Raw genomic sequence first — 12,659 nt, 5'->3', positions numbered from 1 at the left:
TACAGACTCCTCCCCTCATCCTGTCCTGTAGAACCCATGGGGAGTGCCACCTAGATCCCTGTCTTGTGTCTGTCCTACAGAACTCCATGGGGAGTGCTGTCCAGACCCCTCTCCTCATCCCTGTCCTATAGACACCTATGGTGAGTGCTGATCAGACCCCCCTCCTCATTCCCATCCTGCAGAGCCCCATGGGGAGGGCCATCCAGATCCCTCTCGCCCTGTCCTAGAAAACCATATAGCGAATGTTGTCTAGGACCCTTTGCTCCCACCTGTTATAGAGAATCCCTAACACGTCTGGTTAGGGTCACATGACTCATGGGCTTGAGATAGATCATGACAGCAGCTCTAAGGCTATAGCTGGAACCTGGGACCAGGTGACTCTCAAAGGATGGAGTAGAATATGGGTTGTTACTTGAGCCTTAACCCGACAGACAGGGGAAGGCTCATGTCTCTGTTTCACGGGCCCATAATTCAAAGCTGGGAGTCTAGAAAAAATGGGTGAATGGAAAAACAAAGGACATAGGGGACCCCAAGCCCTCTACAGCCCTAGTGGTTCTGCTCCTTTGAAAGTGCCCACCTGACCCGGAATGTGTCTCCCAAATCTGGTCCTTGCACTGCGCGAAACAAGGTAGACTGCACAGTGGGATTAGGCAGCATTTAATTGTTTATGGCACTTGCAGAAATCTGGCACATGATTGATGGCTTGGGACCACCTCCTTGGGAATGACATTCAATGTTCCTTTTGGTCCTTGACTTCCTGCCAAGGCAGGAGAGCAGACAGGAGACCTCTGGGGACACAGCCCTGAAGGCAGGCAGCTGTGAACAATGCAGACACGGGGATCTGTCATAGACCTGTGTTTGCTGGACTGAAGGCAAGGTCTTCCCCGACGTGGCAGCTACCCCGAGAAGGTGTCCGGGGTCACGTCAGTGATGCCGGTCATCTGGCAACTCCTGGCCCACAATTCTCTTTGAAGATCTAGGTCATACGTGACCGCGAGAGACTTGGTCTCTTTCTCGTTGTAAAGGTAGCGGCCGCCTATTCCTTCCAGGTCTGGGGTGACTGCTGCGTAGACAGATGTCCAGGCTCCTTCATCTGGGGTCTGTGGGGAGAAGGAAGAAGGCCAGGACACGTTAGCCTTCAGGGCAGTGTGCATGGGATTCTCAGGACCCCCACAGATGTAGCTGAGTAAGAGACAGCACGCTCATCTCCTGGGTTGGGATACTCAAGCGGAAAGCCATGTGTACAACCTAGCCGAGCTGATGGGTTAATCCATTTCCACAGGCAACAATGCATATTAAAATCTGTGATGAGGACAGTCCAGTTTTGCAGCTCCTGGTGAACCCAGAATGCATATGCACTGGTCAAAGCAGATGAACCCTGAGCCTCTGTGTTTAAGCAACACTAGGTAGCAAGCGGGTAAAATGTGACCACCTTGGAGAAAGGCTCTTTTGGTGAGCTTCCTGGGGGGAAGGAAGCATTCCTGGGCTATGGTCACTGCTCACGGGGAAAGCAAAGTCCAAGTAGGAGCTTAAAATGCAGAGGACACGTGAGGTTTGGAGATTTGACTCTGGCGGAAGGCGGCACCATGGGAACACGGCACACCCTGCATTCTGGGGTGGGAGTCGGCGTGGTCAGTGGGTTGGCATGGTCAGTGGGTTGGCGTGGTCAAGGGTTGGCGTGGTCAGTGGGTGCCAGTGAGCCAGGAGGAGCTCAAGAGATTGGAAATGGCAGGAACCAAAGCACCTCCATCTGCGGCTACGATTCTAGATCTGGAAGCCAACAGAGATTCCCCCTGAGAAGATAAAGACTTTTTCAGGAGCTTGTCTTGTTTAATCAGTTTGTGGAAATTGGCTCAATCCTCCAGAGCTTCTTACCAGACTCTGTAAGTCTATACAGCTGACCCCTGACCAACCCAGGTTTGAACTGCACGGATTTTTCCGATAAATGTACCACAGTCCCGTAAACGCATCTTCTCTTCCTTAGGATTCTCTTAACCACGTTTGCTTTCCCTCACTTCCTCTACTGCGAGAGTCCGGTGTATAACTCATGCATCATACAAAATATGGGTGGATCTGCACTTTAGGGCATCGCTAAGGCTTCTGGGCCATTGTAGGCTATTAGCAGAGAAGCTTCAGGAAGTCAGAAGGGATACCTGGATTTTCAGCTTCATGGCGCCATGCACATAGGAGCTTATGGACAGACACACGCACTGACGTGCCCGCACCCACGTTTATACCTAGACGTCCTCATCGTCCACCACGCTGGCCCTAACCACCCAGCTCTGCTCACATCCAAGGGGGCTGGAAAAAGGAGCTGTTTCGTGGCTATAATACGTCTCGTGGAGAATTAATCACATCCACTTACCCAACTATCACGGGCTTAAATACATGATAGATGCTGGGCTTCGAAAAGCAACCGCGGATCGTTTGTAGAACATTTTCAAGGCCTTGGGCTTATAATGAAGACGGAAATGAGATTTCATTTGTATTCTTTAATTCCTAAATGTTTTGACAGCTCACGAAATAGATGGTTTTATTCATTTATTTCTCATTACATTGCATATCACATCCTAATCATTCCCCATCTGAGCAATTATTGGTCCTGCCTGTGTAAAAGGGAGCGGGTCATGATAAATGTTGAGGTGCACGTGTGTGTATAAACACGCACACAGACACACGGTCACGTCCACGTGCATGCACATGTGCTCCCACTCACCCACATGCACGCACACAGTCACACAACTTGGACCTTTGGGGATTTATCTGCGTCGTCTGGAGTTGGGAGGAGACACACAAATTTCTCAGGACCCGGGTTTAAATTTCGACGTCACCGCCTGTGAACTGCGAGATCACTGCTGTATCAGCCTCCCTCCTAAGACTATTTCCTCTCCTGGAAAACGACAATTCCAGAAAAAGTTCTCCCACAAAATTGTCAGGGAGAAATGCAGGACATTGTACGAGTAGAAAGCTCTGGCCAGTAGAAATCCAACTGCAAATGATCCACAGAAACCATGACCCGGGTGACCATACTATGGGCTGGGCGCTGTACTAAGCAGTAACACCTATTTTACAGATGAGGACCCAAGGCTCAGAAAAGACTAGTCTTTCCCCCATGGCACACAGTTGGCGGGGGGAGGAGCTAGGGTTTGAACCCAGGACCACCAGCTTCCCAGTCAACATCCCTCACCCATAGCACATGCTGACTTCTCCAAGAAATGAGTCCAGAAGCTGGTGGGAGAGTGGATTTAGGTGGACGTCTTTCTCCCGGTGAGCTTTTACAACAGGACATGTCTCATGCAGGGAGAGAGCCACCAGAGCTGGTCCTGCAGAGTGGAAAGCATCCATGGGGCACAGCTCCTGCCTCTGTCTGGGCAGCCGACGTGTGCTGAACCGGAAGGTTGACCATCAACCAGAATGCCTGAAAGGGGCTGGACCATGTCCCCGCAAATGCATATATTGAAGACCTCACCCCCGGGACCTCAGAATGGGGCTTTTTTGGAAGTGGGGGTCTTTAAAGAGGGGATTAAAGTCAAAGGAGATTGTTGGTGGGGACCCTGATCCAAAAGGGTTTGGGTCCTTATAAGAAGAGATGAGGACACAGACACGCACAGAGGGACGACCATGTGGGGACACAGGGAGGACATAAGGTCTACACGCCAAGGAGAGAAGCCTCAGGAGGAACCAGCCTTGGCCCCGTCTGGATCTCAGACACTCAGCCTCCGGGTCTGAAAGACAATGAATGTCTGTGGTTGAAGCACCCCCATCGGTGGTACATTGTCTCGACAGCCCGGGAAGACTAATTTAACGTCCAAATGATTTCTCCTCTCCAACCGGGAATGTTAGTCTATGGAGGGCAGCAGTGACAGATAGCTCTGGCAGCTGTGTGCCCATCCCAGGAACGAGCTGTGTGTGCACACCCTTCCCATGGAACAGGTGCTTATGACTCTACTCGTCTCCTACACTCAGAGTCATGGGAGGGACATGCTCAGATTCTTTAAGATAGACCTAAGACCAGCAGAGACCCCAACAGGCAGGAGATGTTTCTTAAATACATCTCCAGTGAATACATATATCTTGTGACGGCCTGAATGTACGTGTCCTGTCCTCCCCCAGTTCCTATGTGGAAGCCCTAACCCTCAATGGAATGGTATTAGCAGGTGGAGCCATTGGGAGGTGATTAGGGTTACATGAAGTCTTGAGGGTGGGAGCCCCGACAATGGGACTGGTGTCCTTATAAGAAGAGCTGGAGACCCCAGAGCTCTCCCTCTGTCCATCACGTGAAGACACAGGCAGGTAGCCATGCGTGTCCAGTAGAGAGCTCTCCCTCTATCACCTGAGGACACAGGCAGATGGCCATGCGTGTCCAGTAGAGAGCTCTCCCTCTGTCGATGACGTGAAGACTTAGGAAGTCTCCAACCTATGAGTAACAAGTACCTGTTTCTAAGCCTCCCCAGTCTGTGGGACTCTGTTAACACCGCCCAAGCTGAGGAATACGTGTCCCAACACCAAGATCTATATTTAAATGATGCTGTGTTCTCGGTTATGAAAAAATTCACAAAGAAGCAACAACTGCTTGTCTTTTCCTGAATCTCTCTGAGCTAGAACCTTGCACACTACAGTCACAGTAGAGGTGAAGTCACCTTCAGTGGAGCATAAGAGACACGTGCACCATGCATGGGCTTTTTCTATTCCTTTTCTCTTCGCTCACTTTTCCTTTGTTTCTGTTTGCTTTGTGTTCTTGTTATAGACGTCTTGCACCTGTGGCTCATGGTGCGGTGATCGACCACTGGCTGGGCACCAGCTCATTGGCTGGATGTCCCCAGGGAGCCACCACACATACACACCGACAAGGAAAACCATGTGAGTTGACTGCGAATGGGACCAGCACAAAGCCCTGCTGCCCTCAAAGATCGTTTTCACTGTGGTGCTCCCTTGCTAACTCGGGGCTTCATGTAGGGGCGCCATGTTGTCAAAAAGGCAAGATCAAAAGGCTTCCTCTCCTATGACCTTTCCAGTCTGTCCTTGCATGGTGAACACGTAGATGTTATCTCATGACTAATAACTTCAAGCTTGGGGTTGTTCACTCCCAGCAAAGAGAGTTACTAATCCTTTCTTCTTTCTCAGGATCACTGTTTGGGTCATTTGGTGCTGGAACTTCACGTCCTAGAGAAGCTCAGCACAGCCCACGACCTGCTGAGAGCTCCGAGATCATGAAACTCCAACACGCTAATGATCGCCAACCAGAACAGGTCAATGAGGCAGAACCTCTTGCTTAATTTGCCAAGGACGATCAATAGGAAGATAGCTGATGAAACTCAACGCTGCTCTTCAACAAGAAAATGGACATTTTGTGCTGGTTTCTATGACCACGCTCCTCTCCTGGAATTTTCTAAGCTGAGCATGGAATTCTACAATTTATTCACTGTTTCTTTTTGTTTCGCTGTGTTTAATTTGTCTGCAGGGATTGTCTCCTCTAGGAAAGTACCTGGGATCCAGGTCCTCAGCTGTGTTTAAAATGTCTGGGAATTCAGGTCTATGATGATGAGCATCATGGCGGCAAATTGGCAACTACCTAATTAAGGCAGATACACAGAAAGACCCAAATTGGCTGTTCTCTCGTTCTGGCCTCAAGGAAAACCAAGGGCAGATGATCTCAATCAAATGGAAAATCTGCAGATCTATCGAACTCCCCAGCAAAATTTGGTATCTGCCCCTGGGTCATTGGAGTTGAGAAGAACTGTATTCAAGCTCATTCCCAGGAGGATGAAGTGTGTTTCTTGGGTGCCGAGTACACAGAAATCAGTCGGCTTCTGCACAGATAAGAAGATCCTCGAGACAATGGTTCCCCCGGCATAAATAACTTATCCCATTTTATCGGCAGCTTATAAAAAATGAAACAAAACAAAACAATGAAATAAAGATCATCCGTAAAGACTTGTAAAAAGTGAAAGCAAACCCAAGAGTGGACGTGTTGCTTCCATCAGAGGCAGGAGGATCACTAAAGAACCAGATGCCCGCTGGGAGACCAGGGAAGAGGGCTCCGTTGTGTTTCTAGTTAAAGGTCGGCTCTGCATGAAACCGGGGCTGGTCCTGGCAGCGACGCACCAAGTTTCAATATGATTCATCCCAACAAATGTTTATTAAATGCTCCCCAACGTTTTGTGGGCTCTCGGGGCCAAGAAAGGCAATTTTGAAAATAATCCCTACCACCGCGGAGTTGACAAGAGGCAGGGGCTGTGGGGTGACGTTTGGGCACAAGCGGGTGAAAAAAAAAAAAGAAGAAAAGAAAAGCAGCAGCACACTTGGTAGAAAGAGGATGGAATTTAAAGCATGCTAAATAGAGCTGCAAGCAACGTCGGGTTGGAGGGAAACATGAATGCCTTATAATTACCTAATTACACAGGGCTTTACAGTATCGGAAACACTTCCACATATATTATGTTAGCAATTTTCACAACAATCTTATGAGATATTATTATCCAGAATTAACAAATTACCAAAGCGAAGGGCATCGCGGAGGATGGGAAGGAGAAGGAAGGGGTGGCCAGATCTTGCTTCTCCCAGAGACCCCAACCCTCTCCATCTTGGTCCTTAATCTGCTTCCCTATAGGTCCATTCCCCATGCCTACAGCTTCCTTTCTCCTCTCCTTCCCTGTCTTCATCTCTGACATGAAAAGCTGACCTCACTCTCCTCTGAGCCACAGACACATGCATGGCAGCCCAGTTGGCATCTGAAATTAGACACCCTACTTCACCCACCTCACGGTCAAGCATTCCCAAATCCCCTCCTGGGCATTTCTCATCACCCCAAGTCTGGGATAGGCACCACCATTACCCTCATTTTCCTGAGTGAGAAACCCCAGAATTATCCTTGAGTCTCCCAGAGCCACAGTCAAGATGTCTTCATTTTATCTCTGGACTAGTGTTCGGGATGGTTTCTCTCCCTCTCCACCACTGGAGTACCACCTCCACCACTGGAGTGGTCTGTAAACAGACCCCAGGTGCCCCCGTGTCCATCAGATACTTTGTAGGTTGGATGGGTCTGATCCTATTACTTCCTCACTGACATTTCTCAACAGGCACCCAGCCCTAACCTACTAAGGTGGCCATGGCTTCTAACACATGATGAGCTTCTCTCTAAGGACACCTGCAGTAGGGCTGGGAACAGCTGCTTTTTGGAAAATTGAGACATGGGCAGCTCAGATCATTTCCCAGTCTTGGGTTCAGCTGGGGGACATAGCTAAGAAAGAGGTGGCGTCCGTTTGACCACCCGCCATCTTTTTTTTTTTTATTTTTTTTATTTTTTATAAACATATATTTTTATCCCCAGGGGTACAGGTCTGTGAATCACCAGGTTTACACACTTCACAGCACTCACCAAAGCACATACCCTCCCCAATGTCCATAATCCCCCCCCCTTCTCCCTAACCCCCTCCCCCCAGCAACCCTCAGTTTGTTTTGTGAGATTAAGAGTCACTTATGGTTTGTCTCCCTCCCTATCCCATCTTGTTTCATTTATTCTTCTCCTGACCACCCGCCATCTTGAACAACTTTCTGCATCACGTATAGTTCCAGCATTGCTCATGGACCCTGGTTTAGCCTTCAATCCACCTTCAAAGGCTCCACCCCCAGCAAAGCCTTCTCCTCTTGCCCCCAACACTAGGGCAGACTACTGCCACCCTATTTGTCCTTTTGTCACTCATGCAAAATGCTCAAAATCTAAATGAGTGGTAATGAGTCGAGTTCCCAGAGCCCTGGGTACATCTATGGGAGATGCCTCCCTTGATGCCTCAGTGATCCGTCTTGATCACTCTATGCCTGGAGGGGTGCACGACACGTCATCAGCCTGAATGAGAATCAATGACTGACTCCCTCTTCCAATCCTCCTGTATGAGCCCACCTGATTTGATGTAATCTTCATGATATACCTGCGAGGTGGGTCTTATCCCACCTGCTTTACAGGGGAGCAGCTGAACCCAACACACTGGGCAAAGACATAAGATCTTTGTCTTGACAGCAGTCTGGACAGCTGAGATCCAAGGAAGGAGGACCTGAGTTTCCTTTGGGTATTCTTGGAGAAGGATCACAAACTTGGTGGCTTAAAACAGCTCAGATTTATCATCTTAACATTCTATAAGCTCAGGCGTCTAAGATGAATCTCAGTGGGCACATGGGCTGGGGCTGTATTCCTGCTGGATCCTCCAGGAGAGAGTCTGTCTCCTGTCCCCTCTCCTTCTCTGACTTGTAACCTCTGTCCTGTCTGTTATGAGGACCCCTGTGATGACCCTGAGCTCCCCGGGATCACTGGGGATCTCCTACATCCCAGGGTGGAAGAGGAATGGTGGTAGGTTCCTGTAGCATGATACAAGGTCAACTGAAGGTTGTTATTTCAGTGTGCTTGAATGCTGAGGGATGATGGGGAGAAGCTGAGGACGCAGAGGTGGGGAGAAGCATCGCGGGACATGTGTCCTTGAGTTGATTAATTAAACGTACCACTCTCCTGACACATCCATCAAAAAGCAATCAATGGCCCCACAACTGGGTTGATTCAAATGCATACTAAAGAGAACCAACCATCACTACGTCCTATAGGTTGTTGGGACGTGGGCACATTCTACACTGTCAGTTTGATCCTTTTTAGTTGGAGGCTGGTGTAGAAAGTGATTTCAAAGAGGCCTGGCATTGTTTGAGTTGAATTCCTCACAAGGGTCCCGATGTACCCAGCACCGAGATTTATGCTTTTCCATGGTACCCACGGACCCGAACCTATAAGACTTAGTGATGGTTGGTTCAGATAGGGATGGTATCTCAATGCAGCAGCCCCAAGACCTGAGAGATGCAGGATTTCTGCATCAGCACTGGGTCTCATGCCCTCTGAAAAGCTTCACCGACGCTCGCACAGAGCCCGACAGAGCCCACGTGTACAGAATGGTCATCACGTGTGGACACACCAAACCTGTCGCCTTTACAAACTGCTTGGGGAGGGAGACACCAAATCATGCGTTTGTAGGATGGCACACTGGAAGGGAAGGCAGGTAATTAGGCCCTAAAGGGAGCGCCAGGGCACGGCTGACTTTGTGAGAGTTGCTTGGATGGAACCACCGGCAGGCAAGGAAGGCAGACCCTGAGAAGAGGTTCGGTAACTGTCCTCCTTAATTCCCAGGCTTGAAGAAACAGTTATCGACGGGATGGAGCCGTCCACACGGACTTGAGAAGAGCGACGAGTCCCCAAGCAAGCAATACGGATGAAAGAAAAATTGGAGAGCTGAACTGGAACTATCCTTCTGAAAATTCCCCAACCCAGAGAGTGTGCAAAGGCTAGTATTTCCAGTCTTCAAACGCACAGACTTGTCATGATGATTCCATTAGGCTGAAGTGTAAGAGAGAAAAATGTGGGGGGAAATGGGCTTCTCCATTGTCTCATTCTTTGACTTTTTTTTTTTTAAACCAAATCATCAAGGCTTTAGGATCCCAATGTGACAAAGATGGCACACAAGGAGATCTACAGCACTGCGGTAAACGTCAAGAGAGAAGTCATCAATGAAGCGGCTGGAGACCCAAAGGACTGGTCTACTGAGGAATAACTGAGAATCCCTGTAGAAACTGGGGGCGGTTCTTTCTAAAGAAACATACTGGTCCACATTATCTGAATAAGGGAGTTGAAGCAAAGAAAAACACAATTATCTCTCTAGACCAGAGTCAGCAAACATTTTCTGTAAAGGACCAGACAGGACATATTTCCCACTTGGTGGGCCATCTGGGGGTCTGTCGTAACTACTCAGCTCTGCCTTGATCCCAGGAAGAACGCGAGAATGAAAAAGCACGTGTGCCAATAAAACTTTATTGACAAAACCATATGGCCGGCCTGTTGGCCGTAGTTTGCCTATGTACCGAACTGTTTTGTTTCTGTACGATTAAATATTCATCCCTCATTCAAAGGAAGAGCAAAATGGGAGTGATACGTAGCACAGTCCATAAAAAAGTAAAATGTGCAAATCCTAATAAATATAAGAGAGAGACATTACGTGCTTCACCCTCAAAGTGGAAAGTAAGATATGAGTCACCTACACCATGTATTATTGAACTGACTCTATCTTACATAAGAACATTTTCAAGAGAAACATACATTCTAGAAAGAAGAGGGGATATGATATTTGCACATTAAATAATCAATATGGCTTCAAAATTAGATTAATTACATTAAATAGACTGAAAAATCTCTTAAAATTAGGACATCCGTGATAGCATCAAGACGGATGTAAGACCTGACACAGTCTCAGAGTATTTGGAGCACGTTTTGGTAAGACTGTCCTTGAAAGCCCAATGGAATGCTCCAGAAAACGCGGACAAGAGAACCTTCTAGAAGCTTCTCATCTTCTAGAACCTTCTCATGAAAGCTTGCGATGTGCCATAGAGAAACTGGGACAGAAGCAGACGTGGAGATGTAGGAGTGATCCCTCAAGGCAACACTGCTGGAAACCCCAAAGAACTGGAAACACCCCAAATGCTCCCGATCTGGAGATGGAGCAAAGCCGTGTTGTCCACCCATGTGGAATATACACCCCCAGGACAGAATCGACTTCACGGGTCCACAGGGATTGATTTTAAACATTTAATATGGAGAGTTGTGGGTTCCACGGGGTACCCCCCAAAACACAAGTTGAAGTCTTGACCCCGAGTACATGTGAATGTGACCTTATTTGGAAACAGGGTCTTTGCAGAAGTGATGAAGGGAAGGATCTGAGATGAGCTCACCCTGGATCAGGGAGGTCCTGAATCCAATGACGGGTGTCCTTGTAAGACACAGAAGAGGACACACAGATGCAGAGGAGAAGCCACGTGAAGATGGAGGCAGAGATGGAAGGGACGTGACCACAAGCCCAGGGACGTCTGGAGCCCCAGAAGCTGGAAGACGCAGGAAGGGCCCTGCCCTAGAACCTCAGGAGGGAGCAAGGCCCTGCCCCGCCTGGATCTCTGTGGTCCTGCCCCGCCTGGATCTCAGACATCTGGTCTCCCCAGCTGGGGAAGAGGAATCTCTGTGGTTTCAGTCTTTTGGTCTGTGGTCACTTTTTACAGCTGCCCCCGGGTAACTAACTACTAAACAAACAAAAAAAGCAAATCACAGATCTTATTCTACTTACCAAAGGATCAAAGAATGCAAATTTAAATTTCAGAGACACACATGCGTGAGACATTTATAACGAGAAACAAGAAAACCGTTGATTCTACGGGTGGGGTAGGGGTTAGCGTTTGCAGGTGCATTTGGGGGAAAGCGTGGGCACATCCACGTGGTGTGACAACGTGTGTACTCACTTATCACCGACTTCTAAATGTTTCATGTATTTCGCTGCCTTCACGGTTTGCACTATTTTTAATAAAACTGATATGCCACACAAACAAACATCAAAACTCTGTAAAACCATTATGCATAAATGGAATAGGAAAGGTATGGGTATGTACTGAGAATTAATAATAAGACAGCCCTGAAAAGCATTAGGATTCTGGTCACCGATTCCAAGATGTGGGGTGACCATCCGCAACACACCATCAAGCAATTCCCAGACACCATCAGGGTACCCTACAATCCAACCCAGTTCTGACCTATATTCTTGGCCATTGTGTCAAAGCTCCCAAGGCTCAGTCCTACAAGACTGCCCTTCGCCCCCTAGGTCAGATGCCAGTCACAAATCCAGGTTGTCACCAATGGTTCTGACCCACCAGCTAGATTGGAGGTTCTCAGGACCTCCTCCTGGGGTTCTAGTAATCTGCTAGAGCGACTCACAGACCCCAAGAAAACACGCCACTCACTACATCACAGGTTTCCTATAAAGGGTTGTAATTCAGGAACAGCCAGAAAAAGTGTGCATGGGGCCAGGTGTGGGGAAGGGCGTGCACTTTCCATGGCCTTGCTGGGGCACCTCGCACCCCAAAACTGCACGTGTTCACCAACCCAGAAGCTCTTTGAACCCTGCCCTTTCCATTTTCTAAAGAGGGAGGCGGTTATTGCAGAGGCGTGATGGATTAAATCATCGGTCACTAGGGACCGATACAACCTCCAGTCCCTCTCCTCTCCCTCCGAAGGTCAGGAGGTGGGGCGGAAACTTCTGGGGTTGGCTCCCCTGGCCCCCAGCCCCAGGCTTCGGGACTTTCCAAAAGTCCCCTCATTCGCATAACAGAAGAAACCTCTATGGCTGTCCTCATCGGAAATTCCAAGGATTTTAGGACAGAAACAGGACAAAGACCAAACAGGTGTTTTTATCACAAGTCACAAAATCTCCGGCATCAAGAAAGACCCAAGTGAAAGGAAAGACAAATGATTCTCAGTCAAAAAAAAAAAAAAAAAAAAAAAAATCACTGTGTGAAATCTCAAGGTCCCCACCCAAATTAAGTTAGAAATCCCTGCCGGTTTTGTCCTGAGGGTTACCCTCTCCTTTCCCGTTCTATTTTATGTTATTGGATCCTACTCTGTTCTAGCCTATCCTGTCCTATTTTATTCTATTCTGTCTCATCCTATCCGGTCTTACCCCTTCCCACCATTATTCTATTGTATTCTTTCTTATTCTCTCTTACCGTACCCTATCCCGTTCGGTTCTGTGCTATCCTATCCTCTATGAGCTTATTCTGTCTACGCTATCCTGTCCTATCCAATCCTAACCTAT

At 48.3% G+C, this 12,659-nt stretch overlaps 1 protein-coding gene across 2 annotated transcripts in view; it reads right to left on the bottom strand.

The window, feature by feature from the left end:
* Positions 1-641: 641 nt before the first annotated feature.
* The window catches only part of DHRSX (dehydrogenase/reductase X-linked), a 141,144-nt gene continuing 129,126 nt past the window's right edge, over positions 642-12,659 (bottom strand). For both annotated transcript variants that reach the window (XM_059385561.1, XM_059385562.1), the window contains one exon: positions 642-1,100. In XM_059385561.1, coding sequence (XP_059241544.1) covers positions 897-1,100 — 204 coding nt within the window. In that variant the 3' untranslated portion in view covers positions 642-896. The remainder of the gene's footprint in view (positions 1,101-12,659) is intronic.

This window comes from Mustela nigripes, chromosome X (assembly GCF_022355385.1).
Source record: "Mustela nigripes isolate SB6536 chromosome X, MUSNIG.SB6536, whole genome shotgun sequence".
NCBI lineage: Eukaryota > Metazoa > Chordata > Mammalia > Carnivora > Mustelidae > Mustela > Mustela nigripes.
The sequence above is the reverse complement of the archived record's forward strand: the minus strand, read 5'-3'. Positions and strand labels throughout refer to the sequence as shown.